The 18,773-nt window shown below is 39.0% G+C and overlaps 1 protein-coding gene across 1 annotated transcript; it reads left to right on the top strand.

Annotated features, from left to right (window-relative positions):
* The first annotated feature begins 2,109 nt into the window (after window positions 1–2,109).
* On the top strand, window positions 2,110–17,118 carry LOC147005777 (uncharacterized). Its single transcript, XM_085833480.1, has 7 exons — window positions 2,110–2,185; window positions 13,032–13,187; window positions 13,499–13,625; window positions 13,823–13,883; window positions 14,976–15,409; window positions 15,644–15,904; window positions 15,992–17,118. Exons 2-7 carry the CDS (start codon window positions 13,050–13,052, stop codon window positions 16,975–16,977), a joined length of 2,007 nt encoding a protein of 668 aa, XP_085689606.1. The 5' UTR covers window positions 2,110–2,185; window positions 13,032–13,049; the 3' UTR covers window positions 16,978–17,118.
* The last annotated feature ends 1,655 nt before the right edge of the window (window positions 17,119–18,773 follow it).

Genomic DNA, 18,773 nt, shown 5'->3' on the forward strand with positions numbered 1-18,773 from the left:
GACTTTTGAGATAGCATTGGAAATGTAAATGAGGAAAATACCTAATAATAATAATAAAAAAACTCTGGGCATATACCCAACCTATGTTCTTATATGATATGTGAGACTAGACTGACTTGCAAAGGCTTTGCCACATTAATGACATTCATAGGGTTTCTCTCCTGTATGTGTTCTTTTATGTCTTAGGAGTCCACTGCTTCTTGCAAAGGTTTTACCGCATTGGTTATATTCAAAAGGTTTCTCTCCTGTGTGGATTCTTTTATGTGTTAGAAGACTACTACTTTGTGCAAAGGCTTTACTACATTGGTTACATTCAAAAGGTTTCTCTCCTGTATGTGTTCTTCTATGTATTTGAAGATGAGTGTAAAATCTAAAGGCTTTACCACAGTGATGACACTCATAGGATTTCCCTCCTGTATGTGTCTTTTTATATAAGAGACCATACTGATGTGCAAAGTGTTTACCACAATGAGTACATTCATGAGGTTTCTCTCCAGTATGTGTTCTTTTATGTGTTAGGAGATGATCGTTTTGTGCAAAAACTTTACCACATTGGTTACATTCAAAAGGTTTCTCTCCTGTACGGATTCTTTTATGTGTTAGAAGACTACAACTTTGTGCAAAGGCTTTACCACATTGATAACATTCAAAACCTTTCTCTCCTGGATGAACTCTTTTATGGCTTTGAAGAGACCTGTGAGATACAAAGTCTCTACCACATTGGTTACTCTCATATGTATTCTCTCCAGCAAGTGTTGTTTTATGTATCTGGAGACTACTGTTATATGCAAAGGCTTCAAAATTTTGGACATCTCTATAGGGTTTCTCTCCAGTATAAATTCTCTCATGTCTTTGGTTATGACTCTGAAATACATAGGCTTTCTTCCCACGTTGAATAAACTCAGAGGGTTGCTCTCCACTATGCCTTCTTTCATGCCTGCAAAGACAATTGGCACGTGTGAAAGCTTTCTCACATTCAAAACACAGATGAATCTTTTTGTTTGTGTGAGTAAGTTTTACAATTTAGTCTAATTGTAAAGAACAAGCTGATCTTAATCTATTATTCCTTTGTTTACATCCATGGAGTTCCCAGTCATTGTGGGTTCTTTTGCATCTTTGAAGATACACGGGATGGGAAGAACATTGATGACATAGCATCCTTTTTCTATATGAGTGTGTTCACATATTTGAAGATAACAGGAAGAACTCAGAGATTTACCACACTGATTTCATTCATTAATTTGCAAAGTGAACCAAATCAAACAGAAGAATTGTCACATCCTTAGTACTCAGCCATTTTCTGCAGTGTGATTTGTCGAAATACCCACATTAAAGTTGGAAAACAAATTAGTTGTAAACTTCTAGCACTTTTAGAAGTCTACTCAAAGTGGGGAATACTACATATCTTCTAATTGTGCTGGAAGAGAGAGGTTGTTGTTTCTTTCAATACTCCTTTGTTCACGTGGCTTGTATCCATTCTAACTAATGACATCTCTATTAAAAACAGAATAAGTGGTATAGGGATTAAGGTTTTTCCACAACAGCTTTTTTGACGCTCATAAACTGTCCATCTCACAAAATTTGGCAACATCATTACAAGTATGTGATTGACACCAACTTTAATATGGACTATATACTTCTTAGAAGTTTTTAGACATCGCCTCTCGGCCTTTTGGCTAAGGTCAAGTGTAGAAGTTTTTATACACACACTTATCACCTATTCAATGTCTCTATCATTTGCAATATCTAAGGAGTAGATTAACCACACTGGTATTTCTAGAGCATAACTCTATTGGGCTGTGATTCAAATGGTGAGATCTGTTAAGGTATTATTTCCTTGTCTTTGTACTTAGAGGAATGCCTTGCAAACACAAATTAGCGGAGACATCTAGCCACTATTGGATTCTTCAACTGTCCATAGTAGTTAGTCATTGTTGGATGGACTAGTGGAACTATAGAATGTGATTTATTCTAATAAATCCATTTTCTACATAATAGAAAGTTTCGTTCTATCAGTTCTGTTCATCTGAAAAACCTTCACTAACAGAGCCGCGGGTTTGTTGTTGTTGTTTTGTTTGCTTTACAGACCCATTGAGGAAGATGTATGTGCTGGTTTACAAGAGGGCTCCACAGTGTTTGTCGTGTGTTTCCTGCTTTGCTCTGAGTGTTGTCTCATTACCATCAGGTGAAAAATATGTGCAGGTTGCCTGAATTCAGCCTGAAACCACAAAACAAAATTTTCTTTCCAAAAATCTTCTTTAGTTGCTAATATTCTGGATACCCATCCACTTGAGGGACCCACTGTTGGTTGATTTTTTAAATTTCTTTTAAAAAAATGATTTATTTATTTCATGTATATGAGTATACCATTGCTCTCTTCAGACACACCAGAAGAGGGCATCAGACACCACTGCAGATGGCTGTGAGCCACCATATAGTTGCTGGGAATTGGACTCAGCACCTCTGGAAGAGCAGTCAGTGCTCTTTAACCACTGAGCCAACTCTCCAGCCCCACTGTTAGTTGATAAATCGGCTATGCAAGCTATCCAGCTTGATTGCAGGAGAAAGAAGGGGAAGTGACTACTGAGTACTGGGAGCTCAGAAAAAGTCCAATTTTGCAAAGTTGTGAACACAGGGTCGCTGCCCATAATGGGGAGAAATGGGCAGCTGAGCAGCAGGTATCTGGAGTTGTAGATCCTCTGAGGTGCTCTGTGGGAGGAAAGACAGGCAGGCTATTGGAGGACAGGCACTGTGCTACTGAAATGCAAATCAGCTGATCTGGAAAAGGACTGCTCCCAAGATGGAACCACTAGGTACACTAGGTAGTTTCTCTTCAGTACACTAGACCCCTAAGGGTGGTGCTCATGTCACTCAAGACGCACTAGCCAATCAGAACCTCCAGCCGGACCTGCCACTCAGGAGAAGAGGACGCTCTTCCTGTTTCCAAGCCTGTAAGTTCCTGTCTGAATCTGAGCCCGCAAGGTTTCTTTGTGGTGTGCTCTGAGTACCTCTGTTGGGTGCTGTGAAGGAGCTCCGAAAAGCTTAAAATTTCCAGATATGGTAAGTGCAGGATCATCTCCCACAAAGGGAGGAGCAAGCGGTTTAGTAAATGGTGCACATGTGGTGAGTTTTCCCAGCAGCTGATTGTAAGCAGCAGCCAGACAGATTTGGCCACGTGTGAGGTCCTTTGTGGTTCTAGTCTCTCCCTGTACCTGGCGGTGGCCTCTGAAAAAGCTTATTATGGGGGCTGTATTTTTACAAAGCATTTGGGGCAGGGGCTTGTGTGCCCAAAAAATACTTAGCAGGATGCCAAACCTGAGAACCGTAGTTTCTCTATTTTCTGTAAGTTCTGCCTGTAGCATTTAATATGGGGGTGTAAGATCCATTTGGAGTTAATATTGTGGAGGCTGTGTCCGGCTTGGTGGCGCACGCCTTTAATCCCAGCACTCGGGAGGCAGAGGCAGGCGGATTTCTGAGTTCGAGGCCAGCCTGGTCTACAAAGTGAGTTCTAGGATAGCCAGGGCTATACAGAGAAACCCTGTCTAGAAAAACAAAAAACAAACAAACAAAAATATTGTGGAGGCTGTAAAAGCCCTATCATATGTTGAGTAGCACTCCAATATTAAGCTGTGATGTAGACGAGTAGAATTGATAATGGTAAGAATTTGATTGGGAAGTAGGAAGTGGCACCAAGTAGAATGTAGCAGAGAGAGGACTGCCTGTAAAACGCCCCCCAGGTACATAGCATGCTAACCTGGCTTGCTAGAGAACAGTATGGCTGTGTTTGTTTACCAGGATTGTTCAGACATTTGTCTCCAAACTATAAAAATAGAGACCGCTTTCCTTTACAATCAACAACAAGGCTCATCTTGATAGCAAAGAACAGGCACCTAACAAGGTGCTCAAGGTGGCATTATAGGGTCACAACCAATACTAAGGCATGGTGTTGACTGGACTCAGGTCAATGAGAAGAGATATAGACCAGTGAATGGGTGTCCTCCAACCTCTCTGGATTGGGGTGAGGGGATTACAAAAAGAGAGTCCTGTGTAAGCATTGAGTTCTCTGACCAATTTTGAAGCTGGTGTAGTCACAGCAGAGAAAAGGAGGAGAAGACGGAAGGTGAGGGCCTTTCTACTTTGACAGTAGTTGACAATAGCAATGAGTATTCAGGTAGTCAGTTTTAGACAACAGTAAAAGTACAAACCGGCGATCTTGGTGGGTTCCTAGAGCAGGGCACTCAGAAAACTGGGCGAAGAACTGAACTTATTTCTAGAAACCAAATTTCCATATTTACACTAGTTCAAAGAACACAAGATCTAGACAATCTGATGTGGTGTGCCTAACGGGAATGTTAATTTTCCTGTTTGAAAATACAGCATGTGAGAGAAAAGACTTGGTGCGCTCTAGTACTTATGCTTAGTCCCTGAAGAATATTGGACCGTAAAGTGTGTTTCAACTTGTACAAATAATCTTTGCGAGTATGATTCAATCCTATCATTCTTCTTTGTCCCTGCAAATAAGTCTGAAACCCTGGACAATTGGTTGAGAGCTTATTTAACAAGTCACGGCAGACCAGGCTGTCAGCAGACCTCAGTCCCTACCTATTATGTCATATGGCTGGCATACCTCACCCTCTAGCCCAGGGGTAGGGCTACCCTTCACCCAGCTGCCATTCCTTATGCAATCCAGCCTTTTGATTACCTGTTTGTTTTATTATTAATCTGTCACTAGTCATCTTGATCTCTTTGTCTGGATCTTGCTTCTCTCCACATGGTTTAAAGTCATGTTCACTTTGTATTCTGTTCTAGATATTCCTGGCTTTGATTATGTTCTCTCTTTTATGTATAACAAACTTTCTATTCCACCATACATAGGAGCAGTTGTATCCTTTATTTAATCTTTCTTTCTTTCTTTTTTTTCATTCACCTACCATTAACCACTCCTTGTTAAGGAATTCATAGGCACTTTTTCTTTTAACTATTGCTACTATTCTAAGGTGACTGCAGTTTGGCTGCAGGACTTCCCAACTATGAAGCAGACATGGCTGTACTGAACATGGCATGTGTAAAGGAATATGCAAACAAAGGACCCTGTGCCTGGAAAAAGGAAAACAAGTGCTCTGGGAGACTGGAACATTCTGTTAAATACAATTTCTCCAGACCAGGGATTTGTGTGCACATAGAGTGGAAAGGCAGATCTGGAAAGGTTTCAGCTGGCCGAGGCATTTGCTCTCTGATCCCCCAGTAGAGGGGCTGCAACTGGCCTGAGGCATATCTGAGTTTTGTAAACTAATGAGGGACCCTGGGTAGGCCTAACAATCAGGCACAGCAGTGGAGGGTAGCTTGCAGGTTCTTTTCCGGATTCCCTTCCTGTAGCAAGATGGGAGGAAGACCACAAGCCACGCCATGCTGAGACTGAAATGGACTGTGGGTCAGACTATGGATTGATTGGTTCATGTGGTGATATGCTCAGAGGCCCTTGGCCTCTGATCTTCCCAAGCCTGAATTCCAATGGAAGGCAGGGGGTGGGGGTGGCGCTGTAGAGCACTGGTAGTGGAAGTCTGTGGTGTTCAATACTGTCATTTTTCAGTGTGTACACACCAGCATTGCTTTTGATATGTAGTAGGAAGACATATTGGAAGAATGAAGGTCTGGTTTCTAGAATTTCAGAAACGTCCACATTCAGTTATGTGGTACAAATAATTTAGGAATTAGTAGAAAGAAAGTGATAGGGGCCATCCTTCAGTAGTGTTTGATTAGACTCCTCTTACCTTTCTACTGCCTCCATTTACAATGGTATTCATGGAAATTCAGTTCCAGAGTACAAAAGGTGTTTCTATGATGCATACCTTCTCAGGTGTGCATGGTGTTGGGTAGGTGGATAAGACAGATTGCACATCTTGTGATATAATCCATGTGGCAGGCAGCACACATTAAATTATTTTTCAACATTGTTCTCTGTGAGGCTTCAGTGGGGCTAGTTTTACCTGAAATCCAAGGGGTCATGAGGGGTTGCAGAGCCATAGCCCATCTTTCTGATCACCTTTATTTATAGAGAGAACTCTGGAACATGGGGAGTTTGAATGACACATCAGCAGTTGCTGGAGGAACAGATGTATAACTCTTTAGGGGTAACTTTGAGTAATTGTTATTGGAGTCATGAATTCTTGGTTTATTTAATTTCTTTAAACATACAATCACAGGTAACATCGGTCAAGTTCAAGGTCAGTCATGGTGATTCCACCAGAGGTTCTTTTATCCTTGAGAAGAGTTTTTGCTATCCTAGGTTTTTTGTTATTCCAGATGAATTTGCAGATTGCTCTTTCTAATTCGTTGAAGAATTGAGTTGGAATTTTGATGGGGATTGCATTGAATCTGTAGATTGCTTTTGGCAAGATAGCCATTTTTACAAAGTTGATCCTGCCGATCCATGAGCATGGGAGATCTTTCCATCTTCTGAGATCTTCTTTAATTTCTTTCTTCAGAGACTTGAAGTTCTTATCATACAGATCTTTCACTTCCTTAATTAGAGTCACACCAAGATATTTTATATTATTTGTGACTATTGAGAAGGGTGTTGTTTCTCTAATTTCTTTCTCAGCCTGTTTATTCTTTGTGTAGAGAAAGGCCATTGACTTGTTTGAGTTAATTTTATATCCAGCTACTTCACCGAAGCTGTTTATCAGGTTTAGGAGTTCTATGGTGGAATTTTTAGGGTCACTTATATATACTATCATATCATCTGCAAAAAGTGATATTTTGACTTCTTCCTTTCCAATTTGTATCCCCTTGATGTCCTTTTGTTGTCGAATTGCTCTGGCTAGGACTTCAAGTACAATGTTGAATAGGTATGGAGAAAAGTGGGCAGCCTTGTCTAGTCCCTGATTTTAGAGGGATTGCTTCCAGCTTCTCACCATTTACTTTGATGTTGGCTACTGGTTTGCTGTAGATTGCTTTTATCATGTTTAGGTATGGGCCTTGAATTCCTGATCTTTCCAAGACTTTCATCATGAATGGGTGTTGGATTTTGTCAAATAATTTCTCCGCATCTAACCAGATGATCATGTGGTTTTTGTCTTTGAGTTTGTTTATATAATGGATTACTTTGATGTATTTCCGTATATTAAACCATCCCTGCATCCCTGGAATAAAACCTACTTGGTCAGGATGGATGATTGTTCTAATGTGTTCTTGGATTCGGTTAGCGAGAATTTTATTGAGTATTTTTGCATCAATATTCATAAGGGAAATTGGTCTGAAGTTCTCTATCTTTGTTGGATTTTTCTGTGGTTTAGGTATCAGAGTAATTGTGGCTTCATAGAATGAGTTGGGTAGAGTACCTTCTACTTATTTGTGGAATAGTTTGTGAAGAACTGGAATTAGATCTTCTTTGAAGGTCTGATAGAGCTCTGCACTAAACCCATCTGGTCCTGGGCTTTTTTTTTGGTTGGGAGACTATTAATGACTGCTTCTATTTCTTTAGGGGATATGGGACTGTTTAGATCGTTAACTTGATCCTGATTTAACTTTGGTACCTGGTATCTGTCTAGAAATTTGTCCATTTCGTCCAGGTTTTCCAGTTTTGTTGAGTATAGCCTTTTGTAGAACGATCTGATGGTGTTTTGTATTTCTTCAGGATCTGTTGTTATGTCTCCCTTTTCATTTCTGATTTTGTTAATTAGGATGCTGTCCCTGTGCCCTCTAGTGAGTCTGGCTAAGGGTTTATCTATCTTGTTGATTTTCTCAAAGAATCAGCTCCTCATTTGGTTGTTTTTTTTGAATAGTTCTTTTTGTTTCCACTTGGTTGATTTTTGCCCCTGAGTTTGATTATTTCCTGCCGTCTACTCCTCTTGGGTGAATTTGCATCCTTCTTTTCTAGAGCTTTTAGGTGTGTTGTCAAGCTGCTAGTGTGTGCTCTCTCTAGTTTCTTTTTGGAGGCACTCAGAGCTATGAGTTTCCCTCTTAGAAATGCTTTCATTGTGTCCCATAAGTTTGGGTATGTTGTGGCTTCATTTTCATTAAACTCTAAAAAGTCTTTAATTTCTTTCTTTATTCCTTCCTTGACCAAGGTATCATTGAGAAGAGTGTTGTTCAGTTTCCATATGAATGTTGACTTTCTATTCTTTATTTTGTTATTGAAGATCAGCCTTAGTTCATGGTGGTCTGATAGGATGCATGGGATAATTTCAATATTTTTGTATCTGTTGAGGCCTATTTTGTGACAAATTATATGGTCAATTTTGGAGAAGGTACCATGAGGTGCTGAGAAGAAGGTATATCCTTTTGTTTTAGGATAAAATGTTCTGAAGATATCTGTTAAGTCCATTTGTTTCATAACTTCTGTTAGTTTCACTGTGTCTCTGTTTAGTTTCTGTTTCCACGATCTGTCCTTTGATGAAAGTGGGGTGTTGAAGTCTCCCACTATAATTGGGTGAGGTGAAATGTGTGCTCTGAGCTTTACTAAAGTTTCTTTAATGAATGTGGCTGCCCTTGCATTTGGAGCATAGATATTCAGAATTGAGAGTTCCTCTTGGAGGATTTTACCTTTGATGAGTATGAAGTGTCCCTCCTTGTCTTTTTTGATAACTTTGGGTTGGATGTCGATTTTATTCGACATTAGAATGGCTACTCCAGCTTGTTTCTTTAGGCCATTTGCTTGGAAAATTGTTTTCCATTCTTTCACTCTGAGATAGTGTCTGTCTTTTTCCTTGAGATGGGTTTCCTGTAAGCAGCAAAATGTTGGGTCCTGTTTGTGTAGCCAGTCTGTTAGTCTATGTCTTTTTATTGGGGAATTGAGTCCATTGATATTAAGAGATATTAAGGAAAAGTAATTGTTGCTTCCTGTTATTTTTGTTGTTAGAGTTGGCATTCTGTTCTTGTGGCTGTCTTCTTTTTGGTTTGTTGAAGGATTACTTTCTTGCTTTTTTCTAGGGTGTGATTTAGGTCCTTCTATTTTTTTTTTTTTTTTTTCTGTTATCCTTTGAAGGGCTGGATTCGTAGAAAGATAATGTGTGAATTTGGTTTTGTCGTGGAATACTTTGGTTTCTCCATCTATGGTAATTGAGAGTTTGGCTGGGTATAGTAGCCTGGACTGGCATTTGTGTTCTCTTAGTGTCTGTATAACATCTGTCCAGGCTCTTCTGGCTTTCATAGTCTCTGGTGAAAAGTCTGGTGTAATTCTGATAGGCCTGCCTTTATATGTTACTTGACCTTTTCCCCTTACCGCTTTTAATATTCTATCTTTATTTAGTGCATTTGTTGTTCTGATTATTATGTGTTGGGAGGAATTTCTTTTCTGGTCCAGTCTATTTGGAGTTCTGTAGGCTTCTTGTATGTTCATGGGCATCTCTTTCTTTAGGTTTGGGAAGTTTTCTTCTATAATTTTGTTGAAGATAATTGCTGGCCCTTTATGTTGAAAATCTTCATTCTCATCTACTCCTATTATCTGTAGGTTTGGTCTTCTCATTGTGTCCTGGATTTCCTGGATGTTTTGAGTTAGGATCTTTTTGCATTTTCCATTTTCTTTGATTGTTGTGCTGATGTTTTCTATGGAATCTTCTGCACCTGAGATTCTCTCTTCCATCTCTTGTATTCTGTTGCTGATGCTCGCATAAATGGTTCCAGATTTCATTCCTAGGTTTTCCATCTCCAGCGTTTCCTCACTTTGGGTTTTCTTTATTGTGTCTACTTCCCTTTTTAGGTCTTGGATGGTTTTATTCAATTCCATCACCTGTTTGGTCGTGTTTTCCTGCAATTCTTTAAGGGATTTTTGTGCTTCTTCTTTAAGGCCTTCTACCTGTTTAGCAGTGTTCTCCTGTATTTCTTTAAGTGAGTTATTAAAGTCCCTCTTGATGTACTCTACCATCATCATGAGATATGCTTTTAAATCCAGGTCTATCTTTTCGGGTGTGTTGGGGTGCCCAGGACTGGGTGGGGTGGGAGTGCTGCGTTCTGATGATGGTGAGTGGTCTTGGTTTCTGTTAGTAAGATTCTTATGTTTGCCTTTCACCCTCTGGTAATCTCTGGACTTTGTTGTTATAATTGTCTCTGGTTAGAGCTTGTTCCTCAGGTGATTATGTTAGGCTCTCTCAGCAGACCTGGGTGACTAGCTCTCTCATGAGTTTCAGTGGTCAGTGTACTCTCTGCAGGCAACCTCTCCTCTTGCAGGGAAGGTGCTCAGATATCTGGTGTTCGAACCTGCCTCCTGGCAGAAGTTGTGTTCCACTCACCAGAGGTCCTAAGATCCCGTGGAGAGTCCTCTGGGGACCTTGGGGGTGTCCGCAGACTCTGTGCCCAAGGTGCCCCGGTGCTGGTGCTGGTGCCGACTGGAAGGGACTTGTGACCCTGGTCAGGTCGGGTTTTGTGCTTCCCTAATTAACTGTCTCAGGTCCCAGACGATTGGATTGGAGTAGCAGTTGTGTTCCACTCACCAGAGGTCCTAAGATCCCATGGAGAGTCCTGTGAGGACCTTGGGGATGTCCGCAGACTTCATGCCCAAGGTGCGTCAGTGCTGGAGCTGACTGGAAGGGACCCCTCTTAGTAATCTTGACAGACGATAGGGGATGCTGCTTTTTTTATTTGTTTTTTTTTTTTTTTTTTTTTTTTTTTTTTTTTTTTTTTTTTCCGAGACAGGGTTTCTCTGTGTAGCCCTGGCTGTCCTGGAACTCACTCTGTAGACCAGGCTGGCCTGGAACTCAGAAATCCACCTGCCTCTCTCTCCCAAGTGCTAGGATTAAAGGTGTGTGCCACCACGCCCATCTGGGGATGCTGCATTTTGTGTTCTAATCCAATGCTATAGAAAACTGAAAATTGCATCTAGGGTAACTGTGGCAGATCTATGGACAGCCTGAGTTGTCTTCTGCCAAGCATAGCATATGGTTAAGAAGGTGTTTCTTTGTGAGTAGGGGCTGGGACACATAGATGGAGCAGAAAAAGAAGGGCATTTGGGGATTATCTGTGGTATTTATTGGGACCATGGAAACTGGGACAGAAAGCTTTCCCTGATATTGTGTTGCGGTGTTTCAGCAACTAAGAGCTTATCACCATTAATGTGAAGGCCATTGCTCTGGATTTGCAGCCTAAGAAGGTGCCCTAAGAGTAATAATTTCTTCTGCCATGCCTTCAATTAATGGAAGGAGTTGGCACTCCCAGGATGGAACTACATATAAAACCTGCTACCACTAAGGTACATGTGTGGCATGCTCCATTCCAATTGAGGAGCCAAATTTCTCAGGCTCATCCATATTGTGCTTGTTCTGAAATCAAGAAAGTTGTGAAATTATGGTCATGGATTCTTCCTTTCTAGTTTCAGTTCAGCACTAGTCCATCCTTCTATATTTGTCAGAGTTGCAGCCCCAGTGAGGATACTGTGAGTGTTCATGTTATGAAGCTGTGCAGATGATGCCTAGCTGAGACCACAAGATGTTGAGATACTTATGATATGAGAATCTGCCATGGAGAGATGCATATAGGGAGTGGAAGTACCAAAACTGAAAGATGTATGAGAAGTATCAGGGATAGAGCCCTTTAAGCACTTTAAAACTGAAGCATCATGTGGCTGGGACAGAGCTACAGGATTTAGAGTTTGCCCTGTTGGGTTTCTTGTCATGGTCCAATGTACACATTCTTCCATATTGGAATGGAAAGGGTTGTTTATGCCATTGCATATTTGAAAGATATAATTTGTTTCCTGATTTTACAAGGTGTGGCAGTCACAAGATTGCTTTGAGTGTCAAATGAGTCTTTGGAAGTTTGAACAGGGCAGGGGCTGTTATAGCCATTGAATTTAGACAAATATATTTTCATGAGAGAATGACCATGAATCTATAATGACCTGAGTCACCATGTACTCAATACGTTGAAATATGTCTACTATGTTGTGGTTGAATCAGTTTCTTTCTTCTGCTGTCATGGCCTCATCATTATAGACTCTATCACTAAGTCATATAAGACACAATAGAAGCAACTGTAATTCAGTGCTAAGGTATTTCACTGATATTTTTATAGTTTTGGTTTTGTTGTTTTTATTTTTGATTTTGAATGCAATGTATCTGTGTGCGGCCCTGGCTGTCATGAAAGTAGGTTTGCAGACCAGGGAGCACTTGAATTTAGTGATCCACCTGCCTCTCTTTCTAGAGTGCTGGGTGGGATTAGAGGTGGGCCAAAATGCCTGGCTTGTTTTGTTTTTATGTTATTAGCTTGGAATATAAATTTTGTATATGCATGCATAAGCTGATGTGCTGAACTTCAGGCACACTCAGATTTTGAAACTTGACAGTCTTTATATTATATTTCTCAGGATGTCCTATGATAACTACTACATGGATATTCCATTGGATTGCGGGTGTGTGGCATTATTACTACCTGTGGGATTTGTTTTGAATTTTTGAGTGAATATGAGTATTTTCCCTGTATGCATGAATGCATTTATCTTGTGTACCTGATGCTCACAGTAGGCAGAAGATGGCCTAACAGCTCCTGAACTTGGTCCAATGGACGGTTATGTGCCTCCATGTAAATATTGGTAATTTGCTCCAATTATATGTAACATAAGAAATACCTGTGTTGAGCCTCTCTCCCTCCCTATGTTGCTAATTCATGATCAAGACTTATATAGCAAAGCTGGGCGTGGTGTCACACGCCTTTAATCCCAGTACTCTGGAGGCAGAGGCAGGTGGATTTCTGAGTTTGAGGCCAGCCTGGTCTACAAAGTGAGTTCGAGGACAGCCAGGACTATACAGAGAAACCCTGTCTCAACAAACAAACAAACAAACAAACAAACAAACAAACAGACTTATATAGTGACTATTTTCTTTTTTCCTTGCTAATATTTTCATTTGTCCATTTGTAAATGTTTAAACATGCATACCTTATTAATAAGCACTTATTTATTTTACTGTTGAAACTGGGTCACTTGAGGCTTTTGGAAGATGAATACAGACCTGCAGTGAATATATAATTCTTTGTAGGATCTTCAGTGAAGACCTCTGAGTTCTTTCCATCTTTTTGGTTTCTTTGTTTGATTTGTACAGGGGAGTTAGTGTCTTAATATGGACCTCCTGATGTCATGGAACTCATGGCATAGACCAGGCTTACCCTACCATTCAAGGAGATACACCTGGGTCTGCCTCCTGAGTGTTGGGATTCAAGACACAAGTAATACACCCAGCATGCTCATCATTTCCTTAGTTAGTAATTATTAATACATTTTATCTAATGTGTGCTCGGTACTTTTGAACTGTTTACTTGTGAGTTAATGTGTATTAATTACCACTTTCTTGCAGGGATTTATCCTCTTCAAGGGGTGTAGAAATGACAGAGGTGAAGTTCATTAATTATTCAGTTTCCTTCTTAAATGCCTTGATTGCATTAAGGTGTTTGTGTCAGGAATTAAGTGCAGGAAGTACCAGAATGATATGACTATATTCTCAATGAAGTATGTATTTACAGTGTTCTCAGTAATATGTTTTCTCATGCACACATGCCTGGGATATTTTAGGGTAGAGTGACCTATGATGATGTGCATGTGAACTTCACTCGGGAAGAGTGGGCTTTGCTGGGTCCTTCTCAGAAGAATCTCTACAAAGATGTGATGCTGGAGACCTACAGGAATCTCGCTGCTATAGGTAAGACACTGAATTTCCTTTCACTTTGTAAAAGTCATACAACTGTTTCTCTGTTATTGTTATTTGTTCTTGTAATTTCAATTGAGAATGAGGAAGAATGAGGTGAATTAATCAGGAATGGTTGTAAAGTTCACTGAAGTTAGTAACCTAAACTTTCCTAATTTCCAATAGTATAACATATGGCCTCTATATTTTAGGCTACGTTTGGGAAGACCATAATATGGAAGAACATCTTCATATTTCTAGAAGATATGGAAGGTAATTTTTATGTGCAAACTGATAAAAATATGCCTTGGAAGCACTGCTTTAAGTTATGAATGATTATTAAATTATGATAAACTGTGTATGTCAGTGCCAGGCATCTATTTTGTGTTTTCAAACCATTCCTCTAAGTACAAAAACAAACAAACAATGAGTTAACAGATTTACCATTTAAATCATAGCCCAATAGAGCTATGCTGAAGAACTGCCAGTGTGTTTAACCTCCTACCACTTAGACATTGTAAAATATACACATTGAATAGGTGGTAAGTTTATGTACAAAACCTTCTAAATCGTATATACTCCATACTAAAGCTGACATCAGTCATACACTTGTAAAAACATTGCTAAGTTTAAAACATTGCTAAGATGGGCGGTTTATGATAGTCAAGAATGCTGTGCTGGAGAAACCTTAATCCCTATAACAAAATTGTATGTGGAAAAATACCAAACTGTTAGTACATTGGAAGCCTTTTACTTGTTATTCTTTTATTAGGGATGTCATATGTTACAATGGGTATAAGCCATGGGACAATAGGAATATATTGAAAGAAGCAACACACCTCTCTTATCTTCCTGCACAATTAGAAGATATGTAGTACTCCCCACTTTGGGTAGGCTTTCTAAATGTGCTACAAGTTTACAAATAATTGGGTTTCCAACTGTATTGTGGACATCTACAAACTAATACTGCGGACCATCTCTGTAATATTAGGAACGTGGAAATTCTTATATTTGCCTTGGTTTGCAAACATAGTATTACTTTCACAATAGCAAAATTTATGTGTTCAGTGTGGTAAAGTTCTTCCTGTTCTATTGAGATATATGAACCACCTCTTACCTCTTAGAGTTGAAAGGTGCTGTAATATAAGCTATGGAATCAATGCTCTTCTTAGTCCAAGTATCCTCAAAGATACAAAACCATCCATAATGAAGGGGAACTCCATGAGTGTAAACAAAGTGATAGTACATTAAAATCAGGTTGTTCTTTACAATTAGACCAAATCCTAAAACATGTTCATACAAATGAAAAGATTCATCAGTGTAAAGGTGTGAGAAAGCTTTCACATGTGCCAATTGTCTTTGCAGGCATGAAAGAAGTCATACTGAACAGCTGCTCTCTGAGTTTATCCAAGGTGATAAAGCCTTTGCATTTCAGAGTCATAACCAAAGACAAGAAAGGATTCATACTGCAGAGACACCCTATGAATGTAACCAATGTTGTAAATCCTTTGCAAGAAAGAGTCATCTCCTAAGACATAAAAGAATACATACTGGTGAGAAACCCTATGTGTGTAACCAGTGTGAGAAAGACTTTGCAAGTCCCAGTTATCTTCAGTACCATAAGAGAGTTCGTACAGGAGAGAAACCTTATAAATGTAAACAATGTGGTAAAGCCTTTGCATTTTCAACTGGTCTCCGAATACATAAAAAAACACATACAGAAGAGAAACCCTATGAATGCAATCAATGTGATAAAGCCTTTGCAGGTCAAAGTGGTCTCCTGTATCATAAAAGAACACATACTGGAGAGAAACCCTTTCAATGTAACCAATGTGGTAAAACTTTTGCTCCAAATACTCATCTCCTACAACATAAAAGAGTACACACTGGAGAGAAACCCTATGAATGCAATCAATGTGACAAAGCCTCTGTATGTCATAAAAGAACACATGCTGGAGAGAGACCATATGAATGTAATGAATGTGGTAAATCCTTTGTATATCACAGTTGTATTAAACATCGTAAAAGAAGACATACTGGAGAAAAACCCTTTGAATGTAACCAATGTGGTAAATCCTTTGCAAGAAAGAGTCATGTCCTAAGACATAAAAGAATACATACTGGTGAGAAACCTTATAAGTGTGACCAATGTGGTAAAGACTTTGCAAGACCCAGTTCTCTTCAGTACCATAAAAGAATACATACTGGTGAGAAACCTTGTAAGTGTGACCAATGTGGTAAAGATTTTGCAAGTCCCAATTCTCTTCAATACCATAAAAAAATAATACATACTGGTGAGAAACCTTATAAGTGTGACCAATGTGGTAAAGACTTTGCAAGTCCCAGTTCTCTTCAATACCATAAAAGAGTTCTTCATATAGGAGAGAAACCTTATGAATGTAAACAATGTGGTAAAGCCTTTGCATGTTCAAGTATTCTCCGAAGACATAAAAGAACACATAGTGGAGAGAAACCCTTTCAATGTAACCAATGTGGTAAATCCTTTGCAAGTAAGAGTTATCTCCTAAGTCATAAAAGAATACATACTGGTGAGAAACCTTATAAGTGTGACCAATGTGGTAAAGACTTTGCAAGACCCAGTTCTCTTCAGTACCATAAAAGAATACATACTGGTGAGAAACCTTATAAGTGTGACCAATGTGGTAAAGACTTTGCAAGTCACAGTTCTCTTCAATACCATAAAAGAGTTCATACAGGAGAGAAACCTTATGAATGTAAACAATGTGGTAAAGCCTTTGCATGTTCAAGTATTCTCCGAAGACATAAAAGAACACATACTGGAGAGAAACCCTTTGAATGTAACCAATGTGGTAAATCCTTTGCAAGTAAGAGTTATCTCCTAAGACATAAAAGAATACATACTGGTGAGAAACCTTATAAGTGTGACCAATGTGGTAAAGACTTTGCAAGACTCAGTTCTCTTCAGTACCATAAAAGAATACATACTGGTGAGAAACCTTATAAGTGTGACCAATGTGGTAAAGACTTTGCAAGTCCCAGTTCTCTTCAATACCATAAAAGAGTTCATACAGGAGAGAAACCTTATGAATGTAAACAATGTGGTAAAGCCTTTGCATGTTCAAGTATTCTCCGAAGACACAAAAGAACACATACTGGAGAGAAACCCTTTGAATGTAAGCAATGTGGTAAATCCTTTGCAAGTAAGAGTTATCTCCTAAGACATAAAAGAATACATACTGGTGAGAAACCTTGTAAGTGTGACCAATGTGGTAAAGACTTTGCAAGACCCAGTTCTCTTCAGTACCATAAAAGAGTTCATACAGGAGAGAAACCTTATGAATGTAAACAATGTGGTAAAGCCTTTGCATGTTCAACTAGTCTCTGAATACATAAAAGAAGACATACAGGAGAGAAACCCTATGAATGTAATCAATGTGCTAAAGCCTTTTCTTGTCGAAGTGGACTCCTGTATCATAAACGAACACATACTGGAGAGAGACCATATGAATGCAATGAATGTGGTAAATCCTTCATACATCACAGTCATTTTCGAATGCATAAAAGAACACATACTTTGAATGTGACCAATGTAGTAAAAGCTTTGCACAAAACACTTATCTTTTACAACATAAAAGAGTACACACTGGAGAAAAACCCTATGAATGTAAGCATTGTGGCAAAGCCTTTGCATATTCTAATAATCTCCAAGTGCATATTAGAACACATACTAAGTATTTAGTATTGTAAAGCCTTTTCAAATGTCACAAGTCTTCATAATCAAGAAAGAGAAACCCTATGAGTGTATTCAGAATGTTTAAACCTTTGCACATTTCTACAATCTTCATCATGAACGTATTCATATTGTAGAGAAAGTCTGTGAGTGTAAGCAATGTGGTAAAGCCTTTGTGTAATAGGGTCCTGTGAGATCCAACACAACTCAAACACATGTAATGCAAGTGACTAGAATTTATTGTAACGAAGCTGCTGCTGATGGAACAGGGCTAGAGAACACACTTGAAAGCTGAACTGTGACAGTCCCCACACTCACCTTGATACTGAACCAGAGTGTTATATATAGAATTTTTATGTTTGAAAACCAGAAACATTTGTGCCAAATTACAGCTATATTTTCCCACCACTCAGAATTTAATGATAGGGGCTTTCCTCATGTAGTCTTCTATGTCAGCTGATACAGAATGTGGGTGTTACAATCTAATCAGTCATATCCATTTGTTGTTTTGTGGTTAGGAATAGACATTGTTTTGATGAATAAAAGATGCATAGAAAAAGAAATTGTTAGGGACAGTCATGGTTTTTATGAACAAAAGATGCATAATTGAAGCTGGTCCCCTATTTGTAAGTCTCCAGCGCCTCTAGGGCCTATCAATTTGACCTTAGATTCAAATATGATTAAATTGATGCTGATAACAAAAAGGCAATTCTTAGGACAAGTTTCATTTGCTTATTCCCAAGATTTGCATACCACAGTCATTTTTGAATACATAAGAAAAAAATCCACATTGGAGAGAAACCCAGCAAATCTAATCAATGTGATAATGATTTTTCACAACACAGCTATTCACAAATTCATAAACAACATATAGTGGATAGGAATCTTATGAATATACAGTTTGTAAGTCATTTGCATGTAGTAGTAGTGTGAACAGATAAAGAGTCATAGTGCAAAGGAAACCCTAATTGCAATCAGGGGTGTAATACTTGCACTTCATGGTATCTTCATACAAAATGTTTTGTGTATAATCCATCTTTTAAAGCCTTTGCATATCAAAGTAGTCCTTGAGAACCTAACGAACTCATATTGAAGGCAATTTATGACTAAAAAATTTGGTAACATCTATACCTGACACACTTATATTCAGTTACACAAGATTATTTTTCTGGATTCTATATATATTTTACATATTAGCTGTCTATTGGATATAGGGTTAGTGAAGATCTTTTCCCAATCTGTAAGTTGCTGTTTTGTCTTACTGACAGTGTCCTTGTCTTACAGAAACTCTTCAGTTTTATGTGGTCCCACTTGTCATTTGTTGATCTTAGAACCTCAGTCATTGGTTTTCTATTTAGAAAATTTTCACTGTGCAAATGTGTTCGAGGCAATATCCCACTCTTCTATTAGGTTCATTGTATCTGGTTTTGTGTTGAGGTCTCCAAAACCCA

The sequence above is a fragment of the Mus caroli genome, unplaced genomic scaffold, assembly GCF_978045245.1.
Source record: "Mus caroli unplaced genomic scaffold, Mus_caroli_1 scaffold_2, whole genome shotgun sequence".
NCBI classification, from domain to species: domain Eukaryota; kingdom Metazoa; phylum Chordata; class Mammalia; order Rodentia; family Muridae; genus Mus; species Mus caroli.

Coding starts and splice junctions, on each gene's coding strand:
- LOC147005777 (XM_085833480.1), top strand. CDS start 13,050: ATGGACCTCCTGATGTCATGGAACTCATGGCATAGACCAGGCTTACCC. Junction 13,626..13,822: donor CAGGAATCTCGCTGCTATAG/GTAAGACACTGA, acceptor TCTATATTTTAG/GCTACGTTTGGGAAGACCAT. Junction 15,905..15,991: donor TAAAAAAATAATACATACTG/GTGAGAAACCTT, acceptor TTCTTCATATAG/GAGAGAAACCTTATGAATGT.